Genomic DNA, 24572 nt, shown 5'->3' on the forward strand with positions numbered 1-24572 from the left:
GAGCTGTGAACAGAGGCACGCCCCAGGGTGGTGCTATCTCACCGGTGCTCTGGTTAATAGTAAACAAAATTTTACGTACATTGGACAGCAGCGGGGTGAAAGTGGTGGCGTATGCCGACGACTTGGTGATATTAGTATCAGGGATGTTTCTGTCCATTATGAGCGACATCATGGAAGGAGCGTTGCGAAAGGTGTGCCTGTGGGCCGCAAAATGCGGACTCAGCATAAACCCAACCAAAACGCAACTGATGCTATTCACCACCAAGACAAGGATACCTGAATTCCATCTACCACGACTGAATGAACAAAGATTGGTTCTTTCCTCTAATGTAAAGTATCTGGGGGTAATCCTGGATCCTAAGTTAAATTGGAGGTTGAACATAGAACTGAGGGTTAAGAAGGCCTGTATAGCCTTCTATGCCTGCAAGAGAACCTTTGCGAAGAAATGGGGTCTCCGGCCGAGGATGGTTCTCTGGATGTACACCGCTGTATTGCGTCCGATCCTCACGTACAGATCTATTGTATGGTGGCAGGCTTTGAAGAAGAAATACAATAGAACGAAGCTTAATCGGATTCAGAGAATCGCGTGTGCAGGTGCTACGGGGGCTCTGCAGTCCTGCACGGCAGAAGCTCTCAATGTACTCCTGCATCTCCTCCCCTTAGACCTCCACATCAAATATGTTGCAGCATGCACTGCCGTCAGACTACGTGAGTCCGGATGCTGGGCAGCGAAGTCCTACGGCCACAGCAACATTCTAGATGAAATACCTCGAGAAATCTGAGCATCCCCCCACACGCAAGCTGAACTTTACGAGAAACTTTGCTGTGGACCTTCCAACCAGGGCAAAGTGGAAAACCGGCGGCGTGTTGTAAGACTATGACACGGTATTCTTTACGGACGCATCAAAGATGGCCTATGGAGTCGGCGCGGGGATTTTCTCGAATACACACGGTGTATCCAAGTCGTATGGTCTCCCAGGTTTCACCAGTATATTCCAGGCGGAAGTACTGGCGATATTGGAAGTCTGTCGATGGCTGGAGCGTGATTCGAGCACCAAGCGTAACATAGCCATTCTGACCGACAGCCAAGCGGCCATCAAGGCCTTGTACTCAACGACGACATCTTCCCGGTTGGTGGGGCAGTGCAGAGACACGCTCAACCATCTGGGCGGCACGCTCAAGATCACTCTCCTCTGGGTTCCCGGGCATAGGAATACAGAGGGGAATGAGCGGGCTGACGGATTGGCCAGGCAAGGCTATGCTCTTGGCAGTCCCTCGGGGAATACAGTCGGTGTTCCGCTGGCGGCTGTCGGGGGCCGAGTCTACTCGCACTACCTAGCAGCCGCGGGCCTGAGATGGCGAAGGCTTACAAGCTGTGCCAAATCAAGGAGAATTTGGCCCGCTTATAACATAGCCCGATCACGAGAGCTCCTGTGCCAGACGCGTGCAAATGTATTCAGGATTACGGCGGTCTGCACGGGGCACTCGCCCATAGGGGACCATGCCGCTAGGCTCGGCTTACCCTACAACTCGCATTGCCGAAGCTGCGGAGAAGGAAGGGAAACCCTCATGCACTTTCTCTGCGATTGCCCAGCTCTGGCTCGAGTCAGGCTGCGGACACTGGGTAAACCCTTCTTTGGGGACCTCAGTGAGATTTCTAGCTGCAGGGTCGGAGAGCTGCTTTCCTTTGTGAATGCTACGGGCTGGCTCTGAAGATCCGAGCCAGCTGAACTCTGCTTCCTTGTTCCTATAACAACAGTCACGGTCTTAGGAGTTTGTGGGATCAAAACGGCGCACCAATGCGCTAATTGGGCTCCTCGGAGCGGCCACTGATACCTACCTACCTACCCCTTCCAGCCGGATACCGATTCAGCTAGATCACAGCATACGCAATGTTTCGCTTTAGCCAGAAATAAGCGTTAGGGTGATAGTTGCAGGTACTACATGGTTTAAAACCATTTGCAAACATGGAAGATAGAAATGATAATTTTTGACTTATGCTGGATACAAGGAAATTACTCTTTCATCCGCTCGTCACCAGACAAAGAAAACTAGATGTTGCTGATGTCAGTAGACATTAAAACTTGATATAGTGGATGATTTGGGAGCCTCACGATCTCATCCGGACGGAGCTTACGAGGAAAAAAAAGTGACGAGTGTGATCCAGGAGATCCGCTATCGAACCTGACAAAGCCACAGAAAACTAACTGTCCCACGCGGCTACTTACTACCGAACCCTAGCGGAATGAACGATTTAATTAGGGGCATCACACCATCTCGCAGAAAATGAAACACCAAAAATTTCTATTTCGAATAAATTCATTGTACCTTTTTAAACTTTCTACAGAAATCATAGAACGAATCATACACACTAAGCGAAAATCTTCTCCTCGCGTCGCTTCTTCGTAACCACCGTTCCCGGTTTATGTTGCGCCTCCGGATGATTCATGAGCTCCGGCGGACACACCGACACCGGACTCGCCATTACACATTGTTTCAGATCATAGAACAACGAACTGTCGTCCTTCGTAACGAAACTAATAGCGATACCATTCTTGCCAGCACGACCGGTACGACCAATCCTATGGGTGTAGTCCTCAATCGACTTGGCCATGTCGTAGTTGATGACCATGGAGACGTCCTTGATATCGATACCACGACCAGCCACATCCGTCGCGACAAGAATGTCCTTTGTGCCGCCCTTGAGGGAAGCCAATGCGTACTCTCGCTGCTCCTGTCCTTTGCCACCGTGGAGTGTGCACGTGTTGTAGCCGAACTTCTCCAAACCTTTAGCCAGCACGTCGGCACCTTTCTTTTGGTTGACGAAAATGATGACTGGCGGTTCGAGTCCCTTGGAGAGGATTTCCATAAGTTTCTTGCGTTTGTCGTTCTCGCCCATCATGTAGACGATTTGTTCGGTACGTTCGGTCGGTTTGCCAATGGAGCCTATATAGACCGTGGCAGGTCGGCGAAGGTATGTGCGCGCCAGTCGTTCAACCGCCGGCGGCATAGTAGCCGTAAACATCACAGTCTGGCGGTACTTTTTCTTCGAATAGAAATTCTCCATTAGCTTGTTGGCGTCCTCGGCCTCCTCGCTGTCTGGTTTCAGATTCGTTACGGGCATGTACTCGAGGATCTTTTGTACGTCAGGCTCGAAACCCATGTCAATCATACGATCAGCCTCGTCCAGGACAATGTATGTGCACTGATTTAAGACGAGGTATCGGTTCTCCAGCACGTCGATGAGACGACCAGGGGTGGCGATGACAATTTCGCAGCCAAGACGCAAACGGAAGCCTTGTTCCTCTCGTGACAAACCACCCACCACGACGACAGTCCGGATGCCGAGCGGTTGCCCGAATTTGTTGGTTTCCTCTTCAATCTGCTGAGCCAATTCACGGGTTGGCGCCAGGATGATAGCGTATGGTCCTTGATCGGCATCTTCGAGTCGTTCAATTTTCGGCAGCGATTGAATCCAAGCTAGCAAAGGAATCAAGAACGCAAGCGTCTTACCCGAACCTGTTTCAGCAACGCCGATGATGTCGCGATTCTGCAAACCAATCGGAATAGCTTGTCGCTGAATGGGGGTGGGTTCTTTGTAACCAACGCGATCAATGATGTCGAGGAGCGGCTGTGGGAATCCGGACTCGACCCAGCTACGGATCGGATTCGGTATTTTGCCGCCTTTGATTGTTATGTTGTAGTCCTCGCGGAAGATACGCCAATCACGCTCAGTCATTTCGTCTAGGTCTTTCTCGGACCAGTGACGGTCATCCCATTTTTGCTTGTCCTCCTTGCGTTTGACCTTCTTCAAGCGAACTTTTTCCTGTTCCTTCTCAGCTTCAGTTCGTCTCTTCTCCAATAAATCTCCGTAAAATTTGCTTTGTTTGCGTTTCTGTTCTTTGATGTCGATGCCTGGGTCAAGGAAGAGAGGGTCAGAAATTGTCAACAAAGAATTGAGGAAAAGAAGGCTCAGATACTTACCGGCAACATTCCCACGCCCGAAGAATTGCACATGATGTCGTTCCTTGTACAGATTGTTGTAATCGACGGAAGTGTCCTCGGACGCATCCCAGTCGAAGACGAACTTGCGGTCATTTAACCTGCGAACGCGACGTTTCTTCTTGATGATTCCTAGGTACCGTTCGCGAATTGCTTCCAGCTCCTTTTCCTTGTCCTTCACCGTCATATCATCAGTTTTCTTCGATGAATCCTTATCCTTTTCATCTCGTTCCCTGCGGGAAAGATGCTTCTCTTCTCTTTCTCGATCGCGTTCGCGTTCCGAACCGCGCTCCCGTTCAGATCCTCGTTCACGCTCTGGTCGGCTTTTTTCTTTTTCTGGAGTTTTGCCCATACCGATTAGTGAATCGTTGACGGGACGTTGCAGCCCGCTAAACTGTGCAGCTCGCATGGCAGCCACTTCCTCCTGTCGTCGCCGTAGGGCGTCGGCTGCTCGTTGCTCCTTCGATATGAAGACGGGCTTGCTGCGAGCCGCCTCTTCCTTCTTCTTGCGCTCAAGCAGTTCCTCCAGTGAGAGGGGTTCCTGCTTCTTGGTCTTGGCCTCATTCTCGAGTTCCTCTTCCGTTTTTAGTGCAGACGGGTCGGATTTTACCGGTTTGACGTCCTTGACTTCCTTGCCGTCGTAGGGGGAGGGTGACCCCTGTTTGATGTTCTTGATTTCTGCCTTTATGGATGCTTTGTCTCTGGATCGTGATCTGCGGTGTCGGTCGGGAGACTTCTGGATCCGCTCCCTTGACCTGGAACGGCCCCTTTCTTTTGACTTTGATCGCCTCCGCTCCCTAGACCGGGCACGCTCCAGCCTTTCCTTTGACCTGGACCTTCTCCTGCGGTCCCGGTCGTAATCACGCCCGCGGTCCTTTTCGATGCGCTCCTTGGACCGCGAACGCCTTTTCCGATCGTTGCCCATTTTATTCAGTTGACATTTAACCTTTCAAAGAACAAATCCTTGCACAAAACTAAACGTTTGCAAACCCGCGGGACAATAATAACCAACTTTGACTTTGACGTTTGCTTCTTCTTGCAACGGTAACGTGTGTGCCTTAACGGATGGAGCTGGAGAAAGGTGTAAGATGTCGTGAGTGTCGAGTTACTTGCCAACAGCACTGTTGAAATCAGCTGATTGTCCAAAAACGTAAACAATAACAATTCGGTGAAATCTTTCGAGGAAAACTGGATTTTATAACAGAAAAGTAGTGAAAATGGGTAGAAATTATTATTGTGAATATTGCGACAAGCGAATGAAGTGTAGTGTGAGCATAAGGAAGAGCCATAATGAGGGTTTGCCGCATAAAATTGCAAAAGCGGAATACATGGCCAGATTCAAAGGTACGGAAAGGACACTTTGAGTGTCAACAGGGGTCGGATTGTTTATTTCCGTTTTTTGTTAGAATATAAGATTGACTTTCCTTATTTTTTTTAAATGTTGGTAATTGTGATATGAAGCTGTTATTGGCATAGACATGAATAACAGTAGGGCGAATATTTGTTGCTGTTGTTATTTATTTTGTTTGTTCGGCGTGATCCCGCCAAGCTAAGGATGTAATACTGTGTCGCACCTATTCGGCTTACAACGACTATCGACAGGAAGACAATGGATGGCTGTTGATTATGATGCCAACGTTTACGACAGGTTTATGATGTGCTTCGTAGAAATTGTTCCATCCACAACCACTGCAGCTCCACGTTGGGCGCCAACTCTGTGACGAAGAGAGTTTAGCGTTGCATCACCTTCGTATCAACACGGTCACCAAGGCTGCCGAACATCCAAACTCCCCTGACAAATTTGCGAGTCGCGAACACCGATTACGCGAGAAAATATATGGAACCGGACGACTCGTGCTGGAGCTAATCCGAATGTTCAGCCAGATGTGGGCCGAGGTTCTTGGTTCTCACATATTATCTCCCTGTCGGGACACAGAGATTTAATCACAGGCCTTGACTCAGGAGTCAACAAAACAAAACCCATGCGGGATAAGCTACTCTAATAGAAACGTCAAGTCTCGAGGCGAAGTGACACCACTGAAAGTTTCAATCCAAAAAGAGCTAAAATGCCAAACGACCTAATAAGGGAGAGGAATAAGCGGGGAAGGATCAGTTCTAAGTCGATTCAGACATCTACCCGACGAGCAGCCGCCGTCTTCGTTTCTTCTTCATAGGAATAAGAATTCCTTGATGCCCCTTGATGTACCGAAGATTCGTCGAGCGTTTCCAGCAGACAAGTACCGCTTTATAACTCGCAGTGGTATAATCTCGGCCACCATCGGGGAGCGTGTTCGACTTGAGGTCACCGCGGAAACTGGTGACCGAGAGTCGATGGAGATAGAGGGGGCGGCATCAACAACCGTCCAGCTGAGGTTTCCGCTGTGGTTCAGGACGAATTCCAAAGAGCGTGTATAGAATTCTTGGAAATGGGTCCTTTGCATAGACGAGGTATTCCCAGGCTCCATGCATCTCTAGCAACTCCGAAAATGCAATCTCAAATCAATGATGAGATTGCATCTCGGCTGTGTGTTGATATGTCGCTGCTGCAACTACAATCACTTGTGTATTGTGGTGCAATTGCGGTTGTCAGAGTGCACGGTCAGAGGATTCGCTTTTGTGTTATTGGTTTGAGTGCCCAAAGAGATCCACCATGGAAAATTCGTCTGGAATGTCGGCGGGACTCACTACAGTAGGACATTGCTAGGTTGATTCAAATCCGCCCTGGCAATGCCTGTAGACAGGTGAGAAATAAAGTGCAGAGGATATATAGAAACTAAGCCATCCTCCGTAGTTGAAATTCTGGACACACTAAAGCAGAAACTTTCTGTCATATGCAGTCGGCTACGACGATAGGGCGAAAGTCTTTCCAGATGTGTCCAGAATACAGCATATGCGAGGAATCAGCGGAACTTTTTCAGATCTCTCAACGAATCCCAACAGAGCATCCAGACAGTACAATTTTCGGTAACGGAAGCGAAAGAATAGGGTTGACTTTGGAAGTTACTCGCCCAGCATGCTGAGTGGATCACCGCGGAAGGCACCTGCCATACCAATACGCCTGACATGAATTTTGCGGATGTTACCGAAGAGGAGCCCAGGTCTGGATCGGGGGCAGAATTTTTCGTATAAGAAATTTACCAGCGTTCACAGTCGGTTGGCACACAGTATAAATCAGATCATGAGTCAGCCAGAGGAATTTCTACACTTCCTCACTGCGGAGATTACCTACCTTATCCCTAAGAAGGACACGGTGCAGGACCCCGCAGACACCCAAGACCGATTACTTGCTTACTAACCCTTTACAACTTCATAACGTCTATTATTAGTGGAAGGGTCAATGCGTATCTCGAGACCAACAACATTCTTTCCGAGGAGCAGAAAGACTGCTGAGTTGGATCAAGGGGTGGCAAAGAACAACTCATTATCGATTCCGTAGTTTTAGCACAAGCAACTAGAGGCCAAAGAAACCACTTTAGTTGCTACATCGATTATGTCAAGGCTTTCGATAACGTCCCGCATATCTGGCTAATCGATGTCTTACATCTATATCGCATTGATCCGAAACTAATAAAGTTTTTGGCGACAGTTATGGAAGGGTGGCATGCCACCTTATCAGTGTGTACATCCGAGGGTGCTAATACCTCAGGGTCCATACGTATACGGAGGGTTGGCTTCCAGATGGATTCGTTGAATTCGCTTTGGTTTTGCATGGCACTGAATTCCCTTTCATGGCTACTGAATAATGCTAGAGGGCATGTGTTTGTAATAAAGACGTGTGCAGCCGTGATATTCGGTTGGAGTTTGGATTAGACAAGTGTCGAATCCAATCCGCAAAGGTCATCACGAGCCGTAAGCCGGACATAGCACTGGTGAGCTCCACATCCAAGCTACGAACGAGACAGACTTCTACAATTACCTAGGAATTCTGTAAGGAACCCATGCTCGAGTTCATGATCTGAAGGATGCTCTGCTGTCTGAATCCCTACGATGTGTGACGCTGGTACTGAAATCGCATCTTTCGGGGAAGAATAAGATAAGCGCGTTGAATGTATTCGCTATTCCTCCCCTGGCTTATGCATTCGGAATATTGTCGTGAACGAAGACCGATCTGGAAAACGTCCAGCGGCGGATACGGCGGAATTCCGAATGCATCATCCAAACTCTGCCGTGGAGCGGATGAACTTGCCTCGTGACATCGAAGGTAGGGGCGTGGTTGACGTGGCGTCACAAATCATCGCCAAGTCGATTCGTTGCGCGCTTATTTGTACAGTAAACAGCGGGCGAGTCCCTTGCATGCGGCTGTCTGTGGACCGACTCCACTTAACTTGAAGGATCTATCTTTCAATTTTCTGGGTGGGGTGAAGTCGGACCAAGAGCGGATCCATGAATGGAAGTCGAAAGCAATGCACGGTAAACACGTGAATTGGCAGTCATTTGTCGAACAGATGGCTGCGTGCTTGGGAGCTCCTTGCTGAGACGGAGGGGTTCATGTGTGCCATTCAGGATGGCGTGGTCTCCACCCGAGCTTATGAAAACCTCATTATGGACGAAGTGGTGGAGAACGACCAGTGCAGAATGTGTGGTTCGGCGTTAGAGACGCTGGCTGCACTGCTATGGCACCGGTGCAATACACCACCAGGTACAATATTGTATGTATGCTGATTCATCAAGAGCTTGCATACAAGCATGGGCTGATCGTGGGAACATGTCCGGTTTACCGATATGAGGGGCAAGCAATACTTGATAGTTCTGCTTACAGCATGTATTGGGACCGGCAAATTCAAACTGATCGCCACATACCGCACAACAAGCCTGCCGTGCTGTTAGTTGGCAAGACTGGTCGCTCCGCGTGTATTATTGACATTGCTATCCCCCATAATAGCAACATCAAACGGAAATACGTCTGGAGCGGGTTGTTGTAGCTCTCATAATATTGCCAGATAGAGGTATTGTACCTAAATTCCTCACGGCTTCCCTTGATGTCCTGGGACTCTCACACAGTCTGGTTCAAACCATGCAGTACATCATTCTGCATACGTGGTCGATGTCGCGGGGAGTTCTCGACAGACTCTCCCATTGACCTACCACCGGCCACCACCACCAGTGTCCCTTTAGTTTTTGAGTAGGTAGAATCATCCGTGCCTAAATCCTTGGAAATTAGTGCTAGTATTAGGTAAAATCCGGCATCTGCCGAGATTGTGACAACTCGGAACTAATAAACTACACAGCAAAATTAAGTAGTAGTAAACTTATACCTAAATTTCGCATGTCCATTAGGGTGGACCGAATGTGTCCCCGTAGCTAACACATCAAAGATCGTTCCATTATAATCCGAGCATAGTGATCTCGTTTGGATTAAATTAGTCTTTAAGTCTACGCACCATGGCGCAAAATTGCACACTTACAATAATCTTGTCCTTTCATTTATCGATCGAGGAACTTGATCCTTCATATAATTCACCTTATCGTTGACATGGTGCCTTCACTCTCGACAGCGGTCAGAGTCGCGGTGAATTCGATAGATGATGTTGGCACCGCGGACATGGCAGCATCCTAATCTTGCACAGGCACTGCCTCCTTACGGATCGCCTGCGCCAGACACGACCACTAAAAGCGTGGCTAACGTAACGGCGACAAAGGTCACCTAGAATAAAAAAATTATCTACCACTGGGGTTTAGTTTTCCGATTTTTCTTGAGTTTACGATTGGAAATTGCCGGACATTTTCCAAAGTGGTAGGAGCGCTCTCCTACGCGAGACGCATTTATTTGTTCGTAACGCACAACTTATCAGTAATCTGGGAACAGCAATGGAAATGACGACGCTTGCTCTTTTCCTCGTTTAAGTAGCTTTGATCCGGCGGAGCTTACCATTCGTCAACTTTCTCCCCGAGCGACCAACTATCTCCCATCCTTACAATTTTCGACACCTCAACCTCAAAAAAAAAAAACGTGCACGACACACTCCGGACTTGTTGCCTTTCTCCTCTTCTTATTTCTCTTTCGTTTCTTCCCAAAAAAAGCAGAGCAGGGCGCCACACCGACCCTGGCATGTTCTAAAAGCAGGGCTTGATAAGAATGATAGAGAAAACACGAGAGAAAAACTTACCTTTAGGAAGTGATTTTGAAGGCCTCGTTTCATTCAGCACGTGTTAGTTGCCAGACGTCAGAAAAAGCATAAGGAGGGGGAGTCAGGGTGCCAGTAGTTCTTGCTCGTTTGGCATTATCATCCGCCATATCGTTGTAAGAAAATCCGCTATGCCCAGGAACCCAGAGTGTTAGCTTTTTTTCAGACACCTGCTAGCCAGGTAGTTGACTGGGGTTTTGTTAATAAGGCTTGAAAGGAGTCTGTGATGATTAGGATTTTCTTTGGCTTAGCTATACCTGATAGCTTAGCCGAGAGAACAGATGTTTTGGTTGTTCTGAGTATAGAGCAGAGTTGTTGTACGTTTGCGAAAACCGCACATCCTGGTGTTTACGGCGTCGACGGAGACATCAGTAGCCAGGACCGTAAAGCCTAGTGCTTCCCATTTTTGAGCTTTGATTTCACCATATGTGGCAAGATCTGCTCTGAAGGGGGGTCATCATCCTCATATGGGTTTTATGTGGAGAAGTGCTTGAATGGGACGGAGGTTATGCCTGCATGTGAGTTTTCTAGGGTAGAATAAAATGTGTTTAAAACAGCCGTTAGTGTGTTTGAGGGAATGTAATTGTCCCTGATGAGGGCATAAAAGGCGGGGTTGACTGCTAGTAAAGATCTCCTGTAAGAGGGAGGAGGTTGGCCGTTACCGCAAAGATGACATGCATTGGAGAATGCCTTATAAGGCCAAGACAACGCTTCGGAGAAGTCGCCGTGTGAGCTTCGATTTTTTTTTCAAGGTATTTGGGAGCGAATACTGAAAAGAAGGCATAGCCAAGGATTGGCCTAACAATCTCTCTAAATAGCTTGAGAGCTTCTCTAGGGTGAAGTCCTCAGCTGGCCCCGGTGGCAAAATTTTTTGAGCATGGTCGCCTTCATGGCCTTATTTGAGATGTATTTAATGTGCTCCTTGACTGTGAGAGAGGCAGAGATGATTCTTCCCAGGAAGGTGATTGACTTTTTATGCTCAAGGTAGATATTGTTGATTGCCCGAAAACATCGAGAAAAACCAAAGGAAACCTGCATGACTTCTACAGATTGATGGGAAGTTTTAAGGAAGTTATACTGATTTATGAAGAGATCTGCCTCGAAGAATTTTTTCTGCATCCTCCCGAGAGTTCTCTGAGGTTATATTTAGCAAGTCATCAGCATATTGGAAAATTTCCACTTTGCTAGAGCATTTCTTGTGAAGAGGGGTCGTATAAACGTTTAAAATTACTGGGCTAAGGGACACATCCTGTTGTTTATTAGGACATGATAGCCTTGCATGGTTAACTTCCTATTACGCATGATCTCATGCCAATAGGATGATGGCAGGGGGAAGATACATGCCAGTCATGATTCCTATGAGGAGCGACAGGTTCACCCTCTCGTAGGTTTTGCTGATATCCAGGAATGGGCCAAAAACATGTTTTCTGTGGCTCTTTTCAATGGCGATGTGAAGTAGCAAGTTATTGGGACACGGGGAAGTGGACCTGCGTTTCCTATAAGCAAAATTTTTCTCCGGGAGCAGGCGGAGCTGCTTCAGAACTAGGACAAGCCTGGATTTGACCATGGCATTTGTTAACTTAGAGAAAATGTCGAGATAGGAGATCGGCGTAAAGTTGTTGAGATCATTTTGAGATTTACCTTTCTTGGGGATCGGAACTAATTTGACTTCACGCCAGCCGCCTGGTGCATTCCGAGATAGCCATTCATCATTTAACGCTTTCAGATGAACTTCTCTTGCTGATTGGTTCAGCCACTTAACATAGGTGTATATGATCGCATCCGTGCCTAGCGCAGAGCGTTTTTTGTTTGAAGAGAACCTCCTGGAATTTCTGCAGGAAAAAGGTTGAGTGGCAAATGAGAGTCAAGACCAAGTAAACGAATTCATTTTTATAGTGTCGTTTTATAAGGTGTAGAAAAAGAAGGCACTTCGTGTTTACCAAGCATCGAGATGCTTCTTTGGGTCCTGAAAGGTTTTAAGCCAGTTAATCTGACTCCAGAAATCTTTGGAAGATTTGCAGTCCGAGATGTTCATCCACATATTATGCCAGGATTTCCTCTTTTTCTTCCTTACAGCTCATAACTAGTTATTTCTTGCCTCTTAGATTTGAATGCGGAAAGCGTGACTTGATAATTTTAGCTATTTCTTCAATGTCAGGGGGAAGGATGATGTTGAAGAGTCTGAGATGGAGATGTGTGTGCCCAAATTTGGACGCACAGTTTTGGGATATCCTGTTGTTCTGAATGAGGATAGGTCGGTGAGGGCTGTTTGAAATCTCTTTATCCACAGTGTCCCAAAACCAGTTTTTTTCGACTGAGTTTGATATTGTGACATCAGGGGGAGAGCCTATGGGATTTGAAAAAGTTGGTTTACCATTGTTGTGCCGCCGCACAAACTCAAATTTGGGTTGTTAATAACCTTCTCGAGGGCGCGGCCTTTGGCGGAAGCGTAATAATCAATGTTGGTAATCGTGATATTGGCAGGCTTCTAGCTGGAACTGCAATTACTGACAATAAAAAGTTTCGTGTTAAAGTCGCAAGTATTTCAGTATTTTTCTAGAATGTTCAGCGAAGTATAAAAGTGGTTTTGAAGTGAGTTAAGCTTCAAAGTCAGGAAGATGGGCATGGATTATAAATACGCCTAGAATCCGATCAAATGTTTATAACTAATTGTGCAATAATGTTGTATAATTAAGTGTGAAATTAAAGTTTTAGAACGGGTTTTCGTCAAACGCTACGCAATCCAGTGGTGCGGATCCACGAGAATAGGGTGTGTAACTGGTAACATGAGAACTATGTATTTGCGTTACACTATGTTGGGCGTGCCATCATTGCTCGTACGACTCTTGGACAAGGTTGTACTCTTCCTCCATTGTTCTGCGACATGTAGAAGGAACCATTCAAGGATCATTCTGGGATGGCGTATTCGATTAACAGTTGGGCTGAAAAGTTCGTAGGCTAACATAGACATTTTTTTTTATAAAATTTGATTTTATTATTCAATATAGGTGCCTTCGAGGCCGATACAACGATTAAAGCGGTCATACAATTTTTCGATACCATTTTTGTAGTGCGAGTTGTCTTTAGCTTCCAAAAAACTCTCAGTTTCGGCGATTACTTATTCATCGGCGCTAAATTTCTTTCCAGCGATCATTCTCTTAAGGTTTGATAACAGAAGAAAGCCGGGGCTCAGATCTGGAGAATATGGTAGATGCGGAAGCAATTCGAAGCGCAACTCATGCATATAATCGTTTTCATTGATTTGTGACACAGTGCATTGTCTTGATGCAATAGACCCTTCTTTTTCTTCAAATGGAGCCGTTTAATCTTCAAACGCTTCAATAACATTATGTAATAGTCGCTGTTGATAGTTTTTTTTCCTTTCTCAAGATAATAATAATAATAATAATAATCGTTGGCGCAACAATCCATATTGGATCTAGGCCTTGAAGTGTGTTAGAGCACTTCATTCAAGACCGTAACGGTACACCACAGTATACTGTGGGAGGCAATGTGGTCAGCATTGCGCTCGCCCGAGATTATTACCCTGATTTGACTCAGGTACTCATTCACAGCTGAGTCGACTGGTGTCCGACATCCAATCACGATAACAAATTCCTCTGCCCCCAGCGAGATTTGAACCGCGACCTTCCGCTACGACAGCCCAGCGCTCTAACCACTTGAGCCATCCGGACACGCAAGATAGTCGATGAATATTATACCGCTCGCATCCCAAAATACTGATGGCACAGCCTTGCCCGATCACTGTTGTGTCTTTGCACGTTTTGGAGTCGGTTTACCACGTGCATTCCACTCAGATGACGATCGTTTTGATTCTGGTGTGAAATAATGGAACCATATTTCGTCCATTATCACATATCGACGGATAAATTCGGGGTTTTTATGCAGAAAGAATTTCAAACACTGCTCGGAATCGTCAACTCGTAGCTGTTTATGGTCGCTTGTGAGCATCCACTTTGAATAGAGCTTTCGTATACCCAAACATTCGCGCACGATATGTCCAACACGTTGCTTTGATATCTTTAGAGCCTCAGCTATTTCGATCAACTTCACTTTGGGATCATCCGAAATTATTTTGTGGATTATTTTGATATTTTCGTCGGTTACAGCCTCTTTGGATCGTCCACAGCGTGCAAGGTCCTTGGTGTGCATATCACTTCGTTCAAACCTAACAAACCAGATCTCAACGTTTAATTTTCCTTGTGCAAAGACCGAGTACTATTTATCAAGGCAAACCTTGGCTTCAGCGGTATTTTTTTCACCGAAAACAATGCTTTATAAATACACGAAATTCCTTTTTACCCATTTTTCTCAAACTAAAAAAGATGCTCCCTCAAAATGCTCTATTCCACAAACTAGTAGTCCGACAACTGTTAAATATGAACACGTGTCTTTTGAAGGTTAGCGTCAACTAAAAATCATGTGGATTTGGTACTAGTAGCGCCATCTGTGTGTTAGCCTACGAACTCTTCAGCATGCCTGCAAGAAAAAAACGCTGTTGGTATCTCCCCTCTTAAAAACGAAGAACCGTAGAACCAGAGAGAGTAGAGATACAAACTCCTGCGGCCGCATACCTCGAGACGCTTAATCAGCTGGGCTCTACTTTGATAGAACATGATGGATCTCAGTCAGAGAGATGACTTTTTTTTTTGGAGTAGGGTAGGTGAATGCGTAAACACAGAGTGTTGGACTCCCGCAACAGCACGCTGGCGGACTACCAACTAAACACCTCCCTGTCATCAGAGAACTAGCCTGGAACCGTTTGACACATTACTTCGGGCTAGCCCTCCCGCTCTCCCGGCTCTGGGAAGCTTCAAGTCAGGGAATTCCTTTCAGCAACGGGAGGGGAGGGGAGGAAGGGAGTTGTTAGTTTAGGGAACCCATTTCCGTCCGATCCCTCGGCCGGTTGAGTTCAATCTTCTTCGTAATAAGAAGAGCCCGAACATAATGCGCAATACGATTCCAGCTGCCAGCGCTCTTCAGCATCTCTCTGACAATGTTGTCTGGAGAGAGCTCCACTGTGTCTGCATAAAGCTGCTGAGAAAAGCCGTCCCACCTCTCGCAAGAGAAAAAAGTGTGTTCAGCGTCGTCCGCCACTCCATTGCAGAAAACACAATCAGGAGATCGCGCTTTCCCGATCCTGTGCAGGTAAGACTGAAAACCTCCATGCCCACTTAGAAGTTGGGTAAGGAAGTAATCAATCTCACCGTGCTTTCTGTTCAACCACGGGTCTAATTTGTCGATGAGCCGCGCAGTCCACTTGCCCCTTGGCTCATTTTGCCAAGAAAGTTGCCACTCGTTAAGGGTGCGTTGACGTTCTTCACGGGCAACCACTTCTCTTAAGTTTTCGCCCATACGGCGATAGATAGCTTTGCGCTCCTTGGGAGGGCAACGGGGATCACTCTCGCAATCACCATCACAGCCGGCTCGGAGACAGTGCGATAAGCAGACGCCACTCGCAAAGCTCCCTGCCTCTGCACTTGAGCGAGGCGTTTACGATGCACCTCCTTGTCAAGGGCATCAGCCCATACCTCCGCACCATAGAGAAGGACGGACTGCGTTGCTCCCATGGGGAGACGTCTCCTAGTTGATATAGGGCCGCCGACATTCGCCATTAGCCGACTCAAGGCCGCGACTCCTGCTGCAGCCCTGTCCGCGGCTGCTTTGATTTGCTCGAAGAAGCTCATCTTCGAGTCGAGCATTAAACCAAGGTATTTAACCGTTGGTTTTGACTCTATAGTCAACTCGCCGATCGATATGGGACGCAAGGTCGGGATTCTTCTTCTGGTCAGGATGACTACTTCGGTTTTTTCCAGCGCAAGGTTGAAACCGTGAGCAGTCATCCATCCGCTTACCCGTCGCATCAATATGCTAAGTCTGCTTTGCGCCTGTTCAACAGTGCGTCCGGCAACAAGTGCCGCAACGTCGTCTGCATAACCGACCAGGCGCGACTCTTCAGGCATATCGAGTCTCAGCAGACTATCGTAGGAAGCGTTCCAGAGGTCCGGCCCTAGGATGGATCCCTGCGCTACTCCCGACGTGATTTCCATCCTCCTCTGGCCCTCTAGCGTCTCATAGAACAGGGAGCGGTCTTTCAGATAATCCCTCAATATCCGCAAGAGATAGCTTGGCACGTGAAAGGAGTTCTCTAGTATGCCCAGCATATCTGTCCATCTTACGGAATTGAAGGCATTTCTGACATCAAGCGTTATGAGGAGCACTATCCGTCGAGATCGGCGGCTGTGTGCCCCGGCTCGATTAAACGCATCTACGACCTCCATAACAGCATCCACTGTAGATTTCCCTGTTCTAAACCCGAACTGCCCTGCGGATAAGTTCCCGGCAGCACGGATCGCTTCAGCGAGTCTACCCCTGATGAGCTTCTCGAGCACTTTTCCGGCCGTGTCAAGCATACACAGCGGTCGGTATGCAGACGGGAGCTCCGGATCTCCTTTACCCTTACGGATCAACGCGAGTCTGGCCACTTTCCAGCGAGAAGGAAAAATGCCCTCCTTCAAGCACGCGTTGAACGCTTCGAGCAGCAATTCTGGCCGTTGGCGGAACACCAGTTTGTAAACTTCCGCCGGGATGCCATCAGGACCTGGCGCCTTCCTGTTTTTCATAGTGAGAACCGCTTCTTCGAGTTCGCCCATTGTGAAAAGGGGGCAATCCACGACGCTTTCCGCGCTGTTTACATCAAGCCGTACAGGGTGTCTGGGGAACAATGCCCGCACAATGCGGTCCATCTGGTCGGTGCTCAGTATGCAGGGCTTCCGCAGAGCCCCGATTTTCCGAGTGACCAGCTTATAGCCAAGTCCCCACGGGTCATCATTCACCTCATTAATAACATTTTGCCAGCCGGGAGCTTTGCTTTTATTTATAGCGCTGCGGAGTCCCCTTTTTGCTGATCTATATTGTGGCCTTTCGGCCTTTATGGCACATGCCTCCTCGTTGGCGTACAAACGTTGTGCCAAACGGCGGAGCTTATGACACTCCTTCCGTAGGTCGTCAATTTCCGCCGTCCACCAGTACATAGAAGGCTTGTCGCGCCTGGGGCCTCTCCGGGGCATGGAAGCCTCACACGCCGTCGTTATCAGATTCATCACTGAATTTACGACAGTGTCAGCTGCGACACCACCACCCCCCGGAGTGCCCCCCAGCGCGGCACTACCTGCTCCAAGAGCTTCGACGAACCTTCCGATGTTCACCTTCGCGACATTCCACACGCAGGGGGAACGTCGTGTTGGTGCTCCCCGGCAAGTAGCGTCAAACACTTCGAACGCAATGTACTGATGATCACCTGCCAAGAAGTCTTCTAGGACTCGCCACCCGTCCACCGATGATGCCAGAGATTCCGACGCAAAAGTTATGTCGGGAATGCTTCCTTCACAACCTGAGCGCCGAAACGTTGGCGTGGATCCGGTGTTTAAAATTACGAGCCCGGTTCTCGCCGCCATTTCCAGAATCCGTTTCCCTCTGGAGTCTGATTGAGGCATGCCCCATTCAAGAGCCCTGGCATTAAAATCACCGCCAACCAGGATTCGTCCCTCCGTGCTCGAAACGGCGTCCTCCAGAGCATCAAGCCGGCGCCGAAAGTCCGGAATCGACTCATTCGGCGTCAGGTAAACGCTAAAAAACGTTATCCCTAAACACCGGATCCAGGCAAATCCGTCCCCCCGGCCTTCGGCAAGAACACGAAGTCGAACGTCGTCCCGAACCCAGATGGCAGCGGTGCCCGATAAGTCGAGATACCATGAGGACGGGTTCTTGTTTCGGTATTGCTCGCTAATCAGCACTAGATCAGCATTTACTTCCGCAGCGAACTGCGCTAGCAACTGGTGAGCGGTTGCACTCCGGTGCATGTTAATTTGCAAAATGCGGATCATGGCGTTCGCATCCTAGCCCTCTCCAATTCCGCCCTGAAGATCGGACACCGTCCCGAGCCCGCAGTGTGTGCGACGCTTTCGCCAGATGCGCCACGATCCCTGCAGAGAACACAACTCTCGCTTTCCTTGCAAGTCTTCGCTTGATGACCCGCTTGGCCGCATCTCCGGCATGCTGTCCTCCTGTCCGGACCCTTGCAAGCTGCTGATGTGTGTCCATAGTCCAGACACCTGTAGCACTTGGTGGGGACTATCCGCATTCGTACCCTGCATACTACCCATCCGATTTTGATTCTCCCGCTGTTAAGGAGTTTCCTCGCATATTGCTCGGGGACATCCACCACGGCAAGCTTTTGGCCTCGAGCATTTACAGAGGTAATACCTACCCGGGCATTGGTTACCTCTGGACATTCACGCTTTAGCGCCTCCTCTACTTCGACCTTTTCTGTGAGGCAGTCAAGATTCCGTATTTCCAGAGAGCACATGGGTTCTAGGCTGGAAACAAGGGCCTTCTCCCCCAATAGCCCCTTGACCGCTTCGCAGAACGTGCTCTTGTTGGTCGTCTTTGGGCCCAGTTCGACGAGAACTCCACCACTCCTCGTTTTCCGTATCGAAGACACCTCTGCTCCGTTCTCCTCGGGTTTCATCCTGTAGCGGATTTCACTAAGGACTTCCGCAAATGTCTTGCCTTCCGTCGGCTTAATGAGCAGAGCCGACGATCTAGTCCTTCTTCGTTTCCTCGTTTTTTCCGCTACTGGCTTTGGGTTGGCAGCCTCCTTGTTTTTGGACAGACGTGTCTCTGGCGCCGGAGTCCGTTGTTTCTTTTTATCCTTTTTCGCCTTCTTTTTTTGGGCCTTGGAGACTACTTCGATAAAGTCTCCTTCAGGCACGTCGTCCTCTTTCCGCTTTTTCCCCTGTTCACTTTGCAGAGGGCTATCTGCTGTCCGTTTGACGCAAGCAGCATTCTCAGCGGGGAGTGCGACTGTTTCTGCTCTACAATCGTCTTCCGCTGCTCTCCATGTGCGTCTATAAAAGGAAATGCGGTCCAGTAGTTCCTCCAGTTCCATCAGCCCGTTTTTGACGCCTTTGCTGACGTTTCTCTGAAGGAACGTTGCCGACCGCATACGTTTCACCACTGCTGCGCACTTTCGGATGAGCCTTTCCTCTTCGGCTCTAGCGAGGACGGTCGAATGCATTTCCACTCGATTTGTGTCCAAATCCATCTGCTCAGGACTAGCGTTTCTCACTGAGCTTACTTCCAGGACAGGGGCACTGCAAGGTAATGGAGTTGCCATCCCCGCACGGTCAGTCGCACCACTTGATGAGGCTTCCTCTTTATTTGGGCGCCCCGGTGTCTCATCGGGTATATCAGCCCTCGTTGCCTCTTTCACTGGTCGCTGCGGTGAACGACGCATCTTTGTGCTCCGCCCAAACGCATCCAGCTCTTCCTCCTTGTCTGTTGTTTCGTCGTTTTTTTTTTATAATTTTCAGAATATTCTCCATGAAAAGGTACCAGCGCATCGTGTGCAAGGGAGCGGGCCGCAATAGTCAAGAACGGGTATACCCTCGGGGACACAGCCCCTACCCCAGTTCCCTGAGGCCTGACCTACGCTTAGCTGATCCCGGAATTCACGGACGGATCAGCGCTCGCTCGGGGCAACGCGGTCTACTAACACCGGTTCAATGCACACTTCCCGACCAGGGTCCCGAAGGGGCTGGCTCCTGATACACGTCGCAACTACCACCTTGGCAGAGCTACGCTCACATCACCCTGTCGACGCCGACAGAGAGTTGTCGACGGCTCCGGAGACTCCCAGTGTGTCCCGACGTGTACCGGTCATTCGCGGTTCGCTCTTCACCGAGAAGCTTTCTCGAGGCTACTACCTAGGACGCAGGTATGCTGCCAGCTAGGGGGCAGAACTACTTACTCGGGCACCTCGGGGACGTCACACCCCGTATCGTAAGCGACCCGTTTAAAAATCGCTAACGACCCCTGAGGGATGACTTTAAGAATAGCCCTTGTTCCTGCGCCTTACGAATTTATCTTCGATCTCTTTTCTGCTATGAAGCCAAGCAAGAGCTATTTCCGAATCGGTGTAATCGCTGTAAACTTGAATGGGATATTTCCCATACTCCTTTCCACTTTCTAATACTATTAACAGGATGATACTCTCTTAGGTATGGTATAGGCCCAGTAATCCTGGTTCTTCCTGGTTTTCAATGGGGCAACACGATCTTCCGCCGCGTATTGCGCATGATATAGCCTTTGCATGATTTTATTCAACTATAAATTACCGCAGAATACCAGTCTCCGGATGCATCGCCGAACTCGACTAATTCGGTAGTGTTCTCCTTGTTCCTGTTACGCTGTTACCTTCCTAATTATTGATTTTGCAGATTCCGGGGTTGTTGCTCCATACATTAAATCGACCATATAGAAAGCGTTCTTGATCAGCCATTAGGCTCCTCATCGGGGGCGTTGTCCTCGGCTATCTGATGAAGTATCCTTATCGCTTGCCAGGGTGCTGTGGTGGGTAACTGACGGTTTTAAGAAAATGCTTCGGTAATGACCTCCCTAGGATCGCTTCTCTACAGAATCCTCAACTTGATTCGATTCTCGGGCTTAAAAAGAATTTGGCGGTACATTTTTGTTATGTCATTACACTCAAATTTGCGGATGCGAGTGATTGTGACAAAAATGCAAGTTTGCATTGAAATCCTCTGGGTTGGGCTTGAGGCATTAAACACATTCCTAAGTTCAGTGGTTGTGCCAATAGGGTATACAGTAGACCTCCCCACTTGCATCCTCGGAGTTCCTGAAGAACACCCCCAGTCGCAGTCTCTCAAGCAGATCCTCAGTTACGCAGCTGTTTTGGCTTCTCTGGTCCACCAAGCACCGAACTGCTACCGAGCAGCTTTCACCTTGTCCACTGCTGTGGAAAGCATGACGCTGAAGTGAGATGTTAGGGTAGAATTATTGGCGTGATGAGACGTGCTGTCTTGTAGGGAAGCATTGTCCTGCTTATTCTTGCAGGGATGTGGATGTGGCGATCCACGCGTCTCATCCCACCCAGGGGTCATTACGATATAGCGATTCTCCAAAAAATTGGTTCACATCATCTACGGTAACGGGTTGTCTGGGGTTTGTCAGAGATGAGTCAAATTCCATTCGAGTAGGTATATCCTCCTCTTCGCAATTAAACCCAATTTTTGTTAAGTTCTGAGCCACTGATCTCATGGTGCCTTGCCAAGTGTGCTGGGGCCTTTTTGAGTAATTTCAGAAAAAACTGTACCAAACAAATGTCCCAACCAGCTTTTTTTTTAATCCAACTGAAGCCAAATTCCACGTATTGTTCATAAGGCTATTTGCTTTAGAATGCGCATAAATCTTTTCAAAGATTAATTAAGATTCATCAGGATAAAAGAAGACTTCTTCGGGGTCTGCCTGTAATAAGTAGTTTTATACAATTGGAAACTCTAAGCTACAGATTGGAATTTCGCAATAGAATCTACGGAAAGTTTAACACCGTTTAGTTCCGCCAGCATCTAAATGCAACTCCGTGGAAGCACCTATCACTATCATCATTCTTTATGTTGATAATGTTAAGCAGGTAAAATCTGCATGGCTTCTCGGTTCTTGGTGTTATTAAACGCTTTGAATGTCGACGAAAAGAAAAGTAAATTCGACATCTATAGCACAACTTGCGCAATATCATTTATAATTTATTGGCAAGTTAGCTGAGCGTCAGCTTCTCGACCTCGTCGCCTCGGGTTCGAAACTTGGTTGGTCATGAATGTTTGAGTTCGTCCTGGTGCTTGTCCCGCTGCTGTAGGTTTATCACTTGCACAGCATTATTTATGATGATAATGGAACTTAACATGAAATGTCCAAAATAATAATAAGAAGAGACTGTAAATGTTCTATGCTCCGGGAAAGAGTGAACATGTGAGATGCATATTTTGGCAAATTAATGATTCGAATATGAAGTAGAGGAACTAAGAATTTGAGGAAGAGGGAATCTGCCAAATGCTTCACTGCTAGGTAAATTTAATGAACAAGACAATTGCTGAAGGGTTGTTGCGCTGATGATTAGGGGCGAATGGTTAAGCTCAATTTTGGCAGAATACGGAACTAGATTGTGATTACAATTTTCAGCAGTGTTTCAACCAACATGGATTAGATGTACTAACTTTAATTTATTCTCATTTATTTTCTAGATCCACGGGATATCCTAGCAGAAGAACGGAAAAAGACACCATGTTCTCGTTTTTTAACCGGCAAGGAATGCAAATTTGGTATGTTCTGTCATTTTAGTCACTATAGAATGGACCAACTAAAAGAATTAGAGAGAATAGGTGAGTATACGCCCTGATGCTTGTTTTGGAATTCATTTTAAAATTTAGTTCATTCCCGTTCAATCTATTTACAGCAGAGAAAATGGTAAAACAACCACCGAAAACCGAACAAATCCAAATAGAGAAAAAGAATACTGATCACAAATTTCCATGGAAATATCCCCATGAGAAAGTACAGAATAAAAGCTTACCACCATCATTGCAGCCATACGATATTGAGAAATGTTTTTCGATTACCAATGACACCAAAAACAGATGGGGTTGAAGCAGTGTATGGAACTAAATTCTATTTATTTCATCTTGAATTGTAAGAGAACCTTACTTGGGAAGAGAGAAGGAAGAATTTATAAGCAAAATCTTGAGTATTTCATCTATTATGTCCTTTAATGGCTCGAGAATTTGGTATGAAAACGTTTAGCAAAAGCAGATACAAACAAGTCGGAAAATATTTGCATATAGAATATCCACTTTCGCGTGATGCTGCTATTTAAAGTCTTAAATTTGCACAGAAGTGACAACTTTGACTCATTATGACTTTGTTAGCAATATTGCTATTTCTACCAAATTTGGTAGGATCACGCTCTATGTTATGCGTGTGACAGACAGACAGACAGTCCTGTGCGGAGTTTCCAGATCTCCTATTAGGCGTGTCCCTTCGTGCGGATAAGGGAATGCTCGGCGGAATATGTGCTTGTACGCATTTGTACGCGTGCATGAGCATGTTTATGCGCAGCTCGGATAGATGGGAGAAGAACACCCACCCGTGGACAAAAATGGCTATGGGAAGGACACCCAGAATAAGAAATTAATATGGAAGGATAAAGGAGAAAAAATTTACGGTGTAGGGACTCGGAACCCCAGTACTAGCGGCTTTTGGGAGTGGGCACTGCCCTTGACTATAGTGGGGTGACTACACCTCGTCGGGAGATGTCCCAGGACTTAGTGTTTGATCCATTTAGGAGAAGCTCGAGGATCTTGCGATCTCCCCCGAAGTCAACGTTGGTGGAGGAAGGAAATCAGGGAAGCTCCCGGAAGGCTAATAAATGCGAAAATGCCCAGTGGGAAAACCAAGCAGAAGAGCAGTGTCAGAAACCGACGAATCATCGTCTGCCCTACTTGAAGGAAAAATAATAGAGTTGCCCGAGTTCATAAAGAACAAACACAATGTGCACCAGGCCACTAAAAACATGGTCCAAGGACGAAAAAATGCCTCAAAGAAATGAAGCGTCACTCAGGCAACACAAGTGACACCTCCTCAACATCCAAAGGGCGGTAAGCTTGAAAAGAGGAATAGAGAGGATGCAAACGATTTTTCGGATCGAAAAGACAAAAAGGGATCTCACCGGCAAAGGAGAAGGCAAGGCAGGTAAACCCCCAAAAAGGGACCAAGGTAAGCGGAATGAAAAATGCGTCACGTAAAAGAAGATTACGGCCCGAATTGATTATCATCTCGAAAAAAGGTGATATGACTTATATCAATACCCTCAGAAAGGTCAAATCCGATCCTGAGCTGATGGACCTTGAAGACAACGCCAGCCGAATCAGACGCTCCCTAAAAGGAGATTTGATTTTGGAGCTGAAAAAGTCTCCGGGCAAAACGACAGCGGCAAGGTGGAGAAATCCTTAGAAAAGAGGTACAAGTATGGGCCAGAAAGCAGGAGATTGTGATACAATGTAAGCACATTGATGAAATCACGAGCAAGGAGGATATCCGAGACGCCTTAGAAAAGCAGTTTGGGCCACTTGGTTTGCAAGGTTCCGCAATCAGAGAATTGAGAAAGGCATACGAAGGTACGCAAACGGCAACTATAAGCTGAAGCAGAGTTCAAACTGCTGACGGCTGTTAAAGTAAAATAGGTTAGATCGTTTGCCGACTCAGGGAGCAGGTGTCCCTCAAGCGCTGCCTTAGATGCCGTGACTTGGGCTACATAGCAGCGAAATGCACCGGTGACTATGAGAGGTCAAAAAGAAAATGCAGAAAATGTGGAGGAGAAGATCATATGTTCAGGGGGTGCAAGACTAAACCTGAATGTATGCTTCACAAGGGGAAAAAGGACGTCGGCTGTCGGCACGTTGCAGAAAGCAGTAGGTGCCCAATGTTTAGGAGAGCCTTAAATACAGCAAAGAAATTAGATTGATACAAATCAACCTCAACCACTGCGAGGCAGCGCGAGACCTTTTCTCG

The 24572-nt window shown here is 47.5% G+C and overlaps 2 protein-coding genes across 3 annotated transcripts; one reads left to right on the top strand and one right to left on the bottom strand.

Annotated features, from left to right (window-relative positions):
* Positions 1–2307: 2307 nt before the first annotated feature.
* LOC119651438 (probable ATP-dependent RNA helicase DDX23) lies at positions 2308–5060 on the bottom strand. The gene is made up of 2 exons (XM_038055039.1): positions 3985–5060; positions 2308–3915 (listed from the first exon to the last, which is right to left on the bottom strand). The coding sequence occupies exons 1-2, from the start codon at positions 4925–4927 to the stop codon at positions 2372–2374; spliced, it is 2487 nt and encodes an 828-aa protein (XP_037910967.1). The 5' UTR covers positions 4928–5060; the 3' UTR covers positions 2308–2371.
* A 35-nt stretch (positions 5061–5095) lies between these two features.
* LOC119651439 (zinc finger matrin-type protein 5) lies at positions 5096–22706 on the top strand. Of its 2 annotated transcripts, none has more exons than XM_038055041.1 (3): positions 5096–5346; positions 22250–22387; positions 22465–22706. In XM_038055041.1, exons 1-3 carry the CDS (start codon positions 5220–5222, stop codon positions 22650–22652), a joined length of 453 nt encoding a protein of 150 aa, XP_037910969.1. In that variant the 5' UTR covers positions 5096–5219; the 3' UTR covers positions 22653–22706. The 2 variants fall into 2 exon arrangements, with proteins under 2 accessions (XP_037910969.1, XP_037910968.1); XM_038055040.1 differs by having other exon boundaries at positions 5109–5346; positions 22462–22702.
* The last annotated feature ends 1866 nt before the right edge of the window (positions 22707–24572 follow it).

The sequence above is a fragment of the Hermetia illucens genome, chromosome 3 (assembly GCF_905115235.1).
Source record: "Hermetia illucens chromosome 3, iHerIll2.2.curated.20191125, whole genome shotgun sequence".
NCBI lineage: Eukaryota > Metazoa > Arthropoda > Insecta > Diptera > Stratiomyidae > Hermetia > Hermetia illucens.